At 46.3% G+C, this 14,144-nt stretch overlaps 1 protein-coding gene across 15 annotated transcripts in view; it reads left to right on the top strand.

The window, feature by feature from the left end:
- The window catches only part of Map4 (microtubule associated protein 4), a 168,275-nt gene that overhangs the window by 152,579 nt on the left and 1,552 nt on the right, over nt 1-14,144 (top strand). For 7 of the 15 annotated variants that reach the window (XM_076844938.2, XM_076844973.2, XM_076844957.2 and 4 more), the window contains 7 exons: nt 79-253; nt 1,172-1,231; nt 1,333-1,622; nt 2,914-3,027; nt 5,195-5,287; nt 10,830-10,911; nt 13,311-13,423. In XM_076844938.2, coding sequence (XP_076701053.2) covers nt 79-253; nt 1,172-1,231; nt 1,333-1,622; nt 2,914-3,027; nt 5,195-5,287; nt 10,830-10,911; nt 13,311-13,423 — 927 coding nt within the window. The remainder of the gene's footprint in view (nt 1-78; nt 254-1,171; nt 1,232-1,332; nt 1,623-2,913; nt 3,028-5,194; nt 5,288-10,829; nt 10,912-13,310; nt 13,424-14,144) is intronic. The other 8 variants (XM_076844953.2, XM_076845044.2, XM_076845035.2 and 5 more) reach the window with 3 other exon arrangements.

The following is a 14,144-nucleotide window of genomic DNA, read 5'->3' as shown; positions in this document are numbered from 1 at the left end:
CACATAGAACCCTCTTGTGGTATTTCTTCTGTGATTCTTGCTGACCTGCAGCCCTTATTCCTGCTGTTCTATTTCTAGTCCATTGCAGAGGCAAAGACTCCTGAGAAGCGGGCCTTACCATCCAAGCCCACCTCTGCCCCAGCCCTCAGACCTGGACCCAAGAGCACCCCAGCTGCTCCGAAAGCTACTGCAGCTGCCTCGGCTGCGCCAAGCAATAGAAGTCCCCCCATGCCACTGCCCAAACGACCCACTAGTGAGTATTACCTGTGCCTCCTTCCAAGGAGAACCAGTGAGAAGGGGCCTTGCCCCCACCCTAGCTACAGCTGGCATCACTGGCTGTGTGGACCTGCTTATGCCATTCCTCAGTGGGTGCACTGCTCAGTGGCAGCGTGATGGGCCTAGTTTCTTAACAGTTCTTGAGCATTGTATGAGCTTAGCAGTTGCGTGTATTCAGAAAAATTTTGAGTGGAGGGTACTGTCATGAACTCCCAGGTAGAATTTATTGTTCCTTTCTTAGTGATTCCACAGCTCCCAGTATTTAGTTACCATCAGCTTATATGATGAGAAGAAACAAGCAGTTCAGGGCTGAGAGTGTAACTCAGTGATAGAGTGCTTGCCTAGCATTTACGAGGCCCTTTGTTTTTTAGCACCACAAAAGAACAAAAAGAAAATAAAAGAACCCAGTGCAATGGCAAATGCCTGTAATTCCAGTAACTTGGAAGGCTGAGTCAGGAAGATAACAAGCCTAGGCCACTTAGTGAGGACCTGTCTCAAAATTTAAAAAGAAGCTGGAGATGGAGCTCAAGGCTTGCTTAGCATGTGTGAGGCCTGTAGTTTAATCTCAAGTACAACACACAGAGGAACACACAGAATAGAGAAAGAAAGGAAAGGGAAATTCAATTTTATAGATATATATTGATGACCTTCTTGTAAGACCATATTGAAGACATTGTCAGGACTTCAGAGAAGAATAAGACACAGTGCCTTACCTTCTGAACTACACGGGGTTGAGGACTTTACATGACTATCTAATTTACTATTCTATTCCAGAGACTAGCACAGTCCCTGGCTCAAAGTGGACATTTAATAATTGTTGAAAGTGATAAACCTCAGCATCAGGTGAGCCATTCAGTAGGTCAGTTGGTTAAATGTTTTATTAATGTTTGTGCAGCCATTAAGACTGAGGGGAAACCTGCAGAAGTGAAGAAGATGACTGCAAAGTCTGCACCAGGTAACATCCCACCCCCACTCAGATCCCCACCTCTCTGTATCTTTGCGATTCCCCTTTGCTCTCCCCATGAACCCTTGCTACCTCTCACTCCTACCTTGCAGCTGACTTGAATCGTTCAAAGACCACCTCCACCAGTTCTGTGAAGAAAAACACCACTCCCACTGGGGCAGCACCTCCAACAGGGGTGGCTTCCACTCGAGTCAAGTCCACTCCCACACCTCCCCGGCCTTCTACAACTCCCATGGACAAGAAGCCCACCTTAGCCAAGCCCAGCTCCTCTGCCCCCAGGCTGAATCGCCTGGCCACCAATGCCTCTGTCCCTGATCTGAAGAATGTCCGCTCCAAGGTCGGCTCCACAGAAAACATCAAGCATCAGCCTGGAGGTGGCCGGGTGAGTTCAGAGAGCTTAAGGTTCTTGGCATGCTAGCCCTTGCTTCTCCACTGCCACACCCAGCCACCAAACAAGTGGGACTATTAGGACATTGGATTCAGTGTCAGGGAATTTTAGCCTGGGCTCTGTAGTGTGCTTTACCCCAGCAGCAGGGAAGGGCGGACCCAGCTCTGAGCTTTCTTTTTGCATCTCAGTCAGAGGGGCTTCCAGTTCTTATGGTTGGGGTTTAGGTTTTTTGCTTGAAGGCAAAGGATTCTACTGTTTTACAAAGGAAACAGAGGATCTCTCAGAGACTGTGAGGGTGAGAGACAATGATCTAAACCCAGGTTTTCCTGGTCTTACCCTGCACAATAAATGTTAGGCTAGGCAGAAGGCAGCCTGACTTGGGTGGAGTCTGTCTGAAAGAGGACTGAGGTGACCTCTTGTGGCCAGGATGAGTTATGCTACAAGCCTCTGGTTTTCCAAAACAACAGGATTATGCTGGGAGTACAGTTAAGGAAAAAGACAGCACTTCATTTCAAGAATGTTCTGGTTGTGTGGATTCCAGAACTGTGTTAACAGTTAGCAAGCATGGGTGCTCAATGTGTGGAAAAGTTGGTATCAGAAGTCCATTTGAGACTGTTCAAGTCCCTGGAATAGTAACCTCATCTCTTATATTCTTACTGGCACTTAAACTATACCATCATCATCCAGGGTACAATACTTAAATTCCTTCAATCCAGAGCTTAAAAATTGAGGAAGGAGGGCTGGGATTGTGGCTCAGTGGTAGAGTGCTCACCTAGCTCCTAGGCTGTGCTTTTCCCCATCTTTTTGTTCTTCTTAGGTTCAGAAGATCTTGAATAACTTGGTCTGTGAATTGAATTATTTTCTATTCAATTATATCTGAAGAATATGACACTTCCCGTCACCAATAGTGGCTCCTTGTGGCTATGGCAGCTCACTTAGGGTGTTATCAGAACATTAGATGGGATGACATCATGATTTGAAAAAACACACCTCACACACATTCAGAAGAAAATCACTAATTTGGTGTTCTCAGCCTTCCTTTGTGCCTTTTTTCTCTGTAAGTGGCATCTTGATCTCTTCCTCTGGTTGAGATTTTGGCCTGCAGCTTTTCCACTCAGAAATCTCTGGCTTGGTGTAGCCCAGGAAACGTGTATGTTCTTCCTAGAAACAATGGTGGTGCTTCTACCTGGGGGCCTGGACTTGAGTTCTCTGCTGCCTTCTTTTCTTGGCATTTGGACTCTCATCCTCTTGGTTTGAAATTTGCCCTCCCTTTATCTCCATCCAGGCCAAAATAGAGAAAAAAACAGAGGCAGTGGCTACAACTCGAAAGCCTGAACCTAACGCAGTCACTAAAGCATCCAGCCCCATTGCAAGTGTGCAGAAACCGCCTGCTGGGAAAGTGAGTTCTGTTTAGACTTCCCTCTGGGGAAGTAAAGATGGTAACACTTTTCTTCCAGCATGAGTCATTTTCTCTTCTATTATACGTTTTTCCTGTCCTTGACTAGTTTCTACTTCTTTCCCATGTTCCTTCCTCTGCTTGATGACTCAGCCATCAGAAAGTTTTTTTTATTATTCCTGAAAGCTAAGAGAGTGGGAGCCCATTAGCCCCTTGAGGACTATCAGCTCAGCTGAATAGAATGGATTTAAATGCTTTCAGTCACTTCCTTCACGCTGACCTTGATCTGAAACCTATCCACTATGTGTAAAAACATACAGGACACCCAGGTTCTTTCTCATAAGACAGGGCACTGGTGATTTTCCAGTACCCAGAACTCTGAAGCCCATTCTCTAACTTGAATTAGAAGGCCTTTCTCATAAAACTGCTGAATGTGGAGATAGTTTCATTTGTCCTGATTCCTCAGGTAACCTCTTAACTGAAATTTGCGATGCTCATTCCCAGTAAAAACCCACCTAGGTCTAAGGAATAACAGCATCTCCTGGAGGGTAGAGGTTCCTTCCTCTATCTCCACACTCTGGAAGCAGGCCCCTCCTACCTACTGTTTTTTTGGCCTCTCTGGCCAATGGGGGATGCCTGGGCTTCAGCCCTTAGGGACCAAAAAACTCATACAGTACATGTGTAATAGAGAGGAGGTAAAGAAGGTTGTACCATGGCTTCTGGTCCCTGGCTCAGACAAGAGCTCATTTGGAAGTAGTTTTCTAACCAATTATTCATCGGTAAAGTTGTGAAGAAGGAAGACTGGGGTTGTAGCTCAGTGGCAGAGCACCTTGCCTGGCATGGGCAGAGCCATGGGTTCGATCCCAGCACCATAAAAAAAAAACAAAAACAGTTGTGAAGAAAGCAAGAAATGACAAGGTATGCTGCCACAACCTATACAGGTTCAAGTTTCTCGTGGTGGGTTTCTGTATTCTGTGGGGAACTCTGCAGTCTGGGGGCTGCACCATTTGCACAAACCCTCCAGCTCTGAAGCAAAGCAAGGAAGCTGGCAAGTATTCCTTGTTTTTGTTTTTTTGGGGTACTGGAGATTGAACTTAGGGGCACTTGACCACTGAGCCACATCCCCAGCCCTGTTTTGTATATTATTTAGATACAGGGTCTCACTGAGTTGCTTAGGGCTTTGCTAAGTTGTTGAGGCTGGCTTTGAACTGGAGATCTCCTGTCTCAGCCTCCCGAGCTGCTGGGATTACAGGTGTATGCCACTGTGCCCAGCAACTATTCCTTCTCAAGAAGGCCCAAGAAGAATTCTTGGTACAAACCTGAGAGCCAGCACCTGTGTTGCTCACTTCCAGGGAACCATTTATATACAACGTAGTGGAATTGTGCATCTTTAACAGCCATTATTGAGCCTGTTCTCTTTGTACTTGAAACTCACAGGGCATAGGATTTAAGCATCTGGAAGATTGAAGAAACTGTTTTTACCCTCGAATCAAAAATAAGTCTAAACCTAAACCCCTGTTGCACTGTGTTTTCTCAAGCCCTTAGACAGATGGATTAAGTTTCTGCTGAAGCTGACGTCTATGCTTCCCCAACGCCAATGTTCAAGTTTGTGTACCCATCTTCATTCTTATATGAGCAGTGTCTTTCCTTCTGTTAGTATCAGATCTGTGCCCTGGTAACCCGCTGCCAGTGCTTCTTAGAGCACTCTTTGTTTCTAAGGGTGAGTCTGGCTGTAGTAATTCCAGGGCTCAGATTCAAGGGGTGAGCAAGTCCAGAGGATCAGGACTCTGTGACAGAGTAGAACCAGTGACAGTATGCCCAGCTCATGGGGAAGGGGCATGCCAAGAAAATGGATGGGTGGGTGTGGGCATAAGGGGCCTGCTGCTCTCTGGGCCTTGGGAGCCACAGCCCAGCTCTATAACAACCATGTAGTGCTTGTGCAACAACCGCTTATGTCCTCGTGTTGATTGTTCACCTTTTCACTCTCTTTCTTGCTCTTTCTAATCCCTTTCCTGTGCTTTTCCACACTGTTTTGCCGAAGGTGGGGGCAGAGGTTTAACAGTAACTCTGTTGCTCATTGTGATCATATGTGGACTCACAGCCTGCCTTGTGTCAGATCTAACCAGCCCTCTCCCTTTGTGTTGTTTTTTTCTGTTCTCTAACACTCCAGGTCCAGATAGTCTCCAAAAAAGTGAGCTACAGCCATATTCAGTCCAAGTGTGGTTCCAAGGACAATATTAAGCATGTCCCTGGAGGTGGTAATGTAAGTATAAGCTCTGGCCAGTTGGTATCTGAGAGATAGCCCACTGTGGGGAGCCCTGGGGAAGATTCAAGAAACTGTTTTTACCCTTGAATCAAAAATAAGTCTAGACTAAACCTAAGGACCCCCTGCTGTTACAGATAGGACCACAGTGGCCTGGCCTGGGGCTTTCTGCAAGAAACAGTCCAGCCAATTGAGGGGAAACCTCAGGGCTCCGAAGTGTTTGGACTGGGTGTGTCCCAAAACATCATCCAGTGACATTCATGTGTCTCTTCTCACCCCAGTGGGTGAGAGGTTTTTCCTCCACCTATGTCAGAGACCTAGTGTGAGGGGAATAGGCCTGTTGACTCTATTGTATCTGTGCCTAGGATGCACAGGTCTGTGTACGTTTGTAGCTCCTGGGGAGTACCTACGCTGAGATAGGTATCCAGATCTTTCCAAGGTCCATTCTTGAATCCTTGTCATTATAAAATCAGAGAATTAACATTTTCCTCCTACTCCTTCTCTGCTTTTTCATTTCTTTTATTATTCTACCTTCTCTCTTTATTTCCCTTCCTTCTAGAACTCTTCTTTCACTACCTTCTTTTCCCTTTTCACTTTCTACTCTTTCCTCCCATTTTTTTCTTTTCTAATCCCTTCCTTCTTTCAGTCAACTTTTTCTGCCTTTTCTTTTTGTCGTCCTTTCCTCTGTTCCATCAGAATACCTACCTTTTATCTTCTGCTGTCCTGTGCCAGCACTGTGATCTATGTTAGGGTCATAGGTGATTACAGGTACAAGGGAGCTTCTGATGCAGGGAGAGACTGGGTAGTCTCATTTAGTATGTGAAGAAAATGCTGTATTTTTTTCACTTGTCCCTGTGACAGTGCCTAGTTAAACAGGATTCTGCAGGGCGGTGCTAGGGGCATGTCATGGAGCCATCCGCATGTAGCCCTGCCCTCTCACTTTCTCTTGTGTTCATTCAGTTCCTTCTCCTTACTGACCTGAGCTGGGTTAAGTTCTGTCCTGCTTCCCCTTTCCTTTCCCCACTCTGTGCCCTGCTCCTCTAATTATACCCATGGCCTACAAACAGCCACCAGCAGTTTTATTATGAGAAATGTGTCCCTAAAGCATTCCTTCTTGCCCCTGGCAGTGCTCCCTGTCACAGGCTCCTCCTAGTCTTTTCTTCCCCAGCAACTCTTCCTGGTCTGAACTGAAGCAGTCTTTGACCAGACAGAGCCTGGCCAGCTGGTGTTGGTCACACATTAACCAACCTCGGGGTGGAGTCAGCTGTTGTGGCTGAATCTTTGAAAGGCAGTTTGTGCTTGAAGTGGGAAAGAACCAGCCTAGGAGGGCCCCCCCGCCCCCCCAGATAGGCATTGACACTAGCTTTTCCCCTTGGGTTCTTTGCCTGGGTAGAAACAGACCAAACAGTTATCCCAGTGAAATTGGTTCTCATGTGTATGAGATGTAGACATTCATTTATACATGTTGTGTGTATAAGAGCTCTGAGAGCAGTTATCAGTTAGTCAGCACCATACTGGGATCAGTCCATGCTATATGTCCACGACTTCAAACAAGAGTTTTTTTGAGGGTATTTGTGCTATTTTATTTTTGTTTTGGTAATGGTAACGGTCCTTTTTGTTTTTTAAGACAATGTCTCCCTGAGTTGCTTGGGCCCTCACTAAGTTGTGAGGCTGCCCTCAAACTTGGATCTTCCTGCCTCACTTCCTGAGTTGCTGGGATTACAGGTGTGGCTGAATGTGCTGTTGTAAAGCATTTTCATTTTAGGAGGTTTCCTTAGAGAGTATTGGGAAACTGCTTGTGAGCAGTGTCTCCAGGTGAGATGATGAGGGTGAATACACTGGCCACAGCAGAGTCCTTAGTTCCTCTATAGCTTTCTTTAGCCCCTCCTTAATGCCACCCTGAACAAACATGTCATCTAAAAATAGTGGACTCACCGTGTAGTCCTAACAGTATTATATCTGTTCCCAATAATAAACATACCCACAAGCCCGGCGCAGTGGTGCATGCCTGTAATCCTAGCAGCTTGGGAGGCTGAGGCTTAGGATCGAAAGTTCAAAGCCAGCCTCAGCAACTTAGCAAGGCACTTAGCAACTCAGTGAGACCCTGTCTCTAAATAAAATGTACAGAAAAGGGTTGGGGATGTGGCTCAGTGGTTGAGCACTTCTGGGTTCAATCCTCGGTACAAAAAAAAAAAAAAACCATACACACACATACATAGAGTTACTGCCACAATGAGAGACTTGGAGCAAGATTCCAGTTAGTCCTCCTCACTACAAACAAATATCCCTTCATGAGAGCCAGGAGACTTCCGGGGAAGGGAGAACATGATGTGTTCATGTATTGAATATACCAGCCTTCTTCTGTGGATGTTCCCAGTTTAAGATCTTATGGCAGCCTTGGTTCCATTTCACCCTTAGGAGGCAGAAAATGGGTGCCCAGACCTGTTGGCAGCTGACTTCCACAGCATACTCTGGGATCTGTGTTAGGCCTGCAGATTCTCACAGAGCGGTGCATCCTGAGGAAACATACAGATAGAGAGAGGGGCAGAGGATGCCGTGGCAAAGAAGAAGGTGTCCTTCAAAAGACAGACATGGCTTTGCTGGCTGTCAGGCTTCCCTAAGGAGGGCATACTTGGGCCACCCTGGGAAGGAGGCATACATCTTAGACTAGAAAGAGTACATGGTTTGGAAGCTAGAGCACAAGGTAGAGGTGAGTAGCCAGGGAAGGAGAGGACCTGTATCTTAGAGGTGATGGACCTTGTTAACTAAGTGGGCTAAGTTAAGCTTTTTAAAACTTTTTATGGAAAATATTTATATTTTATTATTTTTGAATCCCAGGAACACTTCACCACAGAGCCACGCCCCTATCCTTATTTTAGTTTTTATTTTGAGACAGGGTCTTGCTAAATTGCTGAGGCTAACCTCGAATCTTAATCTTCCTGTCACAGCCTCCTGTGTACCTTGGACTACAGTTGTACACCACTACACTTGGAAATTTTCAAACATATAAAAATAGAAAAAAAATGGCAAAATGAGCTTGATATACAAGTTAGGCTTTGTTTAGTGTTTTCATGGCCAACACTGGGTGACTGGTGTTTGCCCACCCTAGTTATTTGGGTGCCAATCCTAGATATATCACTCAACTAAAAATATTTTTTTTGTATAAGTTTAAAAGATAAGGACTCCTAGGGCTGGTTTGTGGCTCAGTGGTAGATCATTTGCCCAGTATGTACAAAGCACTAGGTTCGATTTGCAGCACTGCATATAAATAAATGAATAAAATAAAGGTTTACTAACAACTAAAAAAAATATTAAAAAAAGATAAGGACTCCTTATGCTATATTGAGATAAATGGGGCATCATGGTATACACTGTAATTCCAGAGACTCAGAAGGTTGGGGCAGGAAGATCACACTTTCAAGGTCAGCTTCAGCAATGTAGTGAGACCCTCAGCAACTTAGCCAGACCCTGTTTCAAAATAAAAATAAAAGAATGCCCCTGGGTTCAATCACCAGTACCCTCCCTAAAAAGAATGCCTCTGTCCCTCCTGTGAAGACCAAGAGTGGGGAACTATGTGAATGTGGACTCCATGGCCCTCTCTCTGAGTTGGCCGTGTCTGCCCCAGACAAATATAAACAAGAGACTTTTTTCTAACCCAAAGTATTTACTGCCGTGATTTAGCCACCAACTCCATAGCTGGGGAGTTTCACCTCCTGGGAGCACATATTTAGGGGGGAGTGCATAGAATGTGTCATAAACCCCATCCTTGTTGGAGATATGAATATATATAAATATCTGTGGAATGAACCATGGCCCAAAGAGAAAAGAAGAATTTTTCTTATCTGGGCAAAACTTCAGCTTTTGGGGAAAGATAAATAAAGTAGAGGCTGTGTGTTTGCGCAGTGGCTGCTTCTCTGTAGTTGATGTGGAATGGGTGAAGTAGTTACTCTACAGTTCATATCGGTGACCCTTCAGAGACGGTGTGAGGAGAGAGTGAGTGAGGCTAGAACCCAGGAAGGCTGTGGAGAAGGGTGGGGAGGAGAATGTGATGGCCTACAAGGGGAGGAAAAACACAAGCAGAGCTCCAGAGGCAAGGGCAAGAAGAGCTCAGGCAAGCGACTATACAGGTAGTGACTGCTAGACCCCAGGCTGTGGGTAGAAGTACAAAAAATACAGCAGTCACCGTGTCTTCCCTCCTGGAACACAGTGGAGGACATGCTTCCTGACACTGAAGAAAGAAAGACAAGCCCTAAGAAAGTAGCTACCTGTCTAACAGATTGTTCAACCAAGATGGTGTGGCACCTGCTTGCAGAGCCCAGAGGGCCACTGAATGAAGGAATTGATCATATTGGAAAACCAGGCTCTTCTTCAGTCCTGGGGCCACTCTGAGAAACCCTGAACTCCTCGTCAAGGAACATTGAAAGTACTCCTTTTCTGTTAATATTGTTTCCTATATTGACTCAAAGATGTGCCATCAGTCCCAGTACTAAGATGCTTTTCCAAGGCTCCTCATGGACAGGCATGGATAAAAGTCTGATGACCATCTTAAAAGCAGAACCAAGTCTAGAGGACATCCAAACCAGTCTCCAACCCAGGGCATATTCGTTCCATGATTCATTTGGGATGAATAACTTTATAAGGCACTTCATCCTTTCAATTATTCACCAAGCATGGACAGATAATCAGCTGAGTAATAGACCCTGTGTGGAGGCTTGCATGGAGCAGAAAACATATCAAGCATAGCACAGCATCTCAAAAACAAGCAACAACAGTAAGAACAACAAAAATAAATACCTGAAAACAGTCTCAGTCTTTGACCATGTGGCCAATCTTCTGGGAATCTTGCCCAAAGGAGACATCAGAGTCACAAACTCTTTGCATTTGCAAAGATATTAACTACTGCCATGTTTATAGAAGTGGAAAATAGGCAGTGGCCTAAATGGTCAATATTAGGAATAGGGTTCAATTTACACATCATGTTACAGCTTGTTCCATGGCATTTCTTTGCATTTACTATCTTTCTTGGGAAACTACTGACGACACAGAGTTGGTACTTGCAGAATCATATGGGGTTGTTGGTCATCTGCAGGGAAGTGCATTGCAAAGAACTGGAAGGAAATATACCAAAATGTTACTCCGGTTCTCTGGGTGAGGAATTAGATGGGTAAGATTTTGAGGTGAAACAAAAGGAACATTTCAGGAGAGCCTTAATATTGGCTTTTGAGCCGACATTTAGGAAGAAGAGCCATTTGAAGGGTGCCCAAATGGTCTGCAGGGAAAACTGAACATGTTTCTATGTTAGAGACAAAAAAAAAAAAAAGTAGTCTAGTCTCTGGGATGTGATCAGAGATGAAGAGCAGGGCCAGGATAAATTGAAGGCTCTTTTAAGCACTTTGGGACCCTGTCCTTGAATAGAAAGATGGGGATTTACAACGTGGGAGAAAAACCTTGGCTGTGGGAAGATGATGAGGGCAGTATGGGTTTGGCCCTAACATCATACCCTCTCTCTGAGGTAGTAATTTCTTCCTTTTCTTCTCCCTAGGTTCAGATTCAGAACAAGAAAGTGGACATCTCTAAGGTCTCTTCCAAGTGTGGGTCCAAGGCTAACATCAAACACAAGCCTGGTGAGTGGAATCTTTGTGCCCACGGACACTCTCCAAGCAGATGGTCCTGCCATGGGTCTGCTGCTGCCTCTGGCTGGGGAGGTTTCCCGCGATGAAGACTCACTGAGCCAACTCCCATCTAGGACCCACAGTAGAAACAGAGTTTTCAGGCCCTGTCAGGGATAGCAGGGTGCTGCTTCCCAGTTGGAGGAGGAACAGCTGTAAAGGCCCCATTTGCACAGCTGTTCTCTTGAGTGCCTGCCGTGTGCCTGTCACGGTCAACCTAGGCCTAAAACAGAGCCACATGCTAGGTTGAGAACATGGCCCTTCCTCCGCCTCTCAGAAGAGCATTCCAGAAGCTAGTGCTGATAGAGGGCTAGAGAGTAGTGGTTGGAACTTACCTGTCAGATCCAGGAAAAAAGATGCTCCTAAGCAGTGACATTGGCATTGGAGGAGAGATATTCACCACTGCCACCTAGGCCCTCGGGAACTACAACAGTATCATGTGCTTCCCACAGCATGGTTAGTTAGCCCAGTGTCTGAGCAGAGTCTGATCTCCTACCTTGGCTGTCAACTCACAGCCTTATGTGTCCCAATTCCTGGATACGCAGAGGATCTAGGAATGAGGCAGTGTCACTGCAGCGCAGACACTCTGATCTGGCGTCTCTGATGAGCCCTCTGGGTCAGCTAAGGAGAAGGCACAGGAACATCTTCCCTTCTCAGCAGTGGTGTCTGTCTTAAGAGTTGCACTGTTTTAAAAGATCAAAACAGCTGGGCCTAGCAGTGCACACCTATAATCCCGGTGGCTAGGGAGGCTGAGACAGGAGCATCAAAAGTTTGAGGCCAGTCTTAGCAATTTAGTGAGGCCCTAGGTAACCTAGCAAGACCCTGTCTCAAAATTTAAAATAGGGCTGGGAATGTGGCTCGGTGGTTAAGTGTCCCGGGGTGGGGGGATAGATCAAAATAATTTGGTCCTTAATTAACCTTTGATTTTCTTTTATCTGGAAAATTAACTTCTATGTGATACCTACTTCCCTAGTTGACACCAAGGGACATGATATCTAGTTTTTTTAAAATTTATTTTTTATTTTTTTTTTATTGTTGGTTGTTCAAAACATTACATAGTTCTTGATTTATCATATTTCACACTTTGATTCAAGTGGGTTATGAACTCCCATTTTTACCCCATATACAGATTGCAGAATCACATCAGTTACACTTTCATTGATTTATATATTGCCATACTAGTGTCTGTTGTATTCTGCTGCCTTTCCTATCCTTTACTATCCCCCCTCCCCTCCCCTCCCCTCCCCTCTTCTCTCTCTACCCCCTCTACGAGATCTAGTTTTTGCTAGGGCTAGCAGTGCAGCGCATAAGACACCTGGAAATTTTAGCAAGAAGCTAAGTTTTGAGGTTTGTAATTTGGAGGGAGAGGAGATGGAAGAGGATGGCTAAACAGGAAACAGGCTGCTGAGCGTGAAAAGGGATGGGTGCCCAGTGTGGGCAGACTGACACACACAGTGAGTTCTGAACCTTGCCCTGTGTATAGCACTGGATATTTGCTTAGCACTGGATCCCGCGGCTGGCCTGGACCATGCCTGCCCTTTCTCAACTTCCAGTTCTGAGGCCACCTCTCTCCTTTTTCCAGTTACTGCTTTTTACTGCAGAACTCAGGTGATATTCTCATCCTGTCCCTGTCATTCACTAACTTGGTGGTGACTTTGAGCAAGGGACTTCTCTTTTCCATCAGTTTTAGTGTCTGCCTCAGAAGGGATTATCAGAACCCCTGGTAGAACATTCATGTCAATTCATGGAGGCTCTAGCTGAGAAATGCCACCTGGAAGGGTTAGGTCTAGGGAGTTACCACCCTGTAAAGAGAATCACAGGCACTGTTGTCTGGGCCACTGTAGTGAGTTCACCCTGCAGTCTGTGTTCTGCATGCCAAGCACCAGGCCTGGTCAGAGCTGTACAGGCTGCAGCCTGGCACTGTGGGTGTGGATGAGGATGGCTGTTCCTCCCTGAGGACGACCCCACTGCCAGATGGAGAGTATCTCAGCCCTACTCAGTAAGAATAGCCCTGTTATGGGACTGGGGTTATTTATGGCTCAGTGGTAGAGTGCTCGTCTTGCATGGGTGCAGCACTGGGTTCAATCCTCAGCACCACATGAAAAAATAAATAAATAAAGTAAAGGTATTGGGTCCATCCACAACTAAATACACACACATACACACACACACACACACATACATTTTTTTTTTTTTTTTTTAAAGAAAAAAAGAATAGCCCTATTATGACAAGCCTGTTCACGGGGCCTCCTCAGGAGCAGGTTACATTTTCTCCATTTTTAGACTGGGCACATAGCTGGATTGCTGTTTCAGTTCTCCACCTGCTTCAGTGATCAATTCCTTTCTGGTTCCAGGTGGGGGAGATGTCAAGATTGAAAGTCAGAAGTTGAACTTCAAGGAGAAGGCCCAGGCCAAGGTGGGATCCCTGGATAACGTGGGCCACCTGCCTGCGGGAGGTGCTGTGAAGGTAGTGAGTGGGTCACTGAGGGAACAAAGCTGGGGAGGGGCGTGACTGTGCAGCTAGGATCAGGGTCCAGGCAGGTGGGCACCTGTCACCGCCCCTCAGTCTCTTCAGGAGTCATATCTTCACCTACACTATTGCTGTTTTCCCATCATCCACCATCAGTCCTGAGCAAGGCAGGAGAGGTGAAGAGGCCCAGCCACCTCTCACCTGTCAGCTGGTGGCAGAACCTTGCCCATGGGAGCTGTGGCCTGCCTTATAGAGCCCAACCCAGCCGTTTTCACATGACACACAGTTGCCTGCTTGTCTTATGGAGGGGGATGCGGTATCTGCTCCATGTCAGGTTCTATTCTTGGCCTGGGTGCAAGAGTCTGCATTTCCAGCTGCCAGTGACAGCAGTTCTGGCGTGACCTTGGACCCTGCCTCTGGACGGTCTGCTCAGGTCACCTACCCAGGGCTCTGGGAGAAAACTCAGGTGGCAAATCTCCCCTCTTCAGCATTAGCCAGGCCTCTTCTCCCTTCCTGCCCTCTCCTCTCTCCTCCTTCCCTCCTTCCACTGTTCCATGAGACACTATGTGTGCCCTAGATGCTGTCTGTCCTTTGTTCCAAGACATGGGTGGATGGGGGACTTTGGGGGCAGTGTCCTGCAGGCTTCCAAGCAGGAGGATGCTGCCTCGATTCAGGGAAAGCTGAGCAAAGGGCAGGGGTGAGAGTGACTGCTCTGGCC

This window comes from Callospermophilus lateralis, chromosome 1, assembly GCF_048772815.1.
Source record: "Callospermophilus lateralis isolate mCalLat2 chromosome 1, mCalLat2.hap1, whole genome shotgun sequence".
NCBI classification, from domain to species: domain Eukaryota; kingdom Metazoa; phylum Chordata; class Mammalia; order Rodentia; family Sciuridae; genus Callospermophilus; species Callospermophilus lateralis.
Note: the sequence above shows the minus strand (reverse complement) of the source record. Positions and strands in the feature narration are given on the sequence as shown.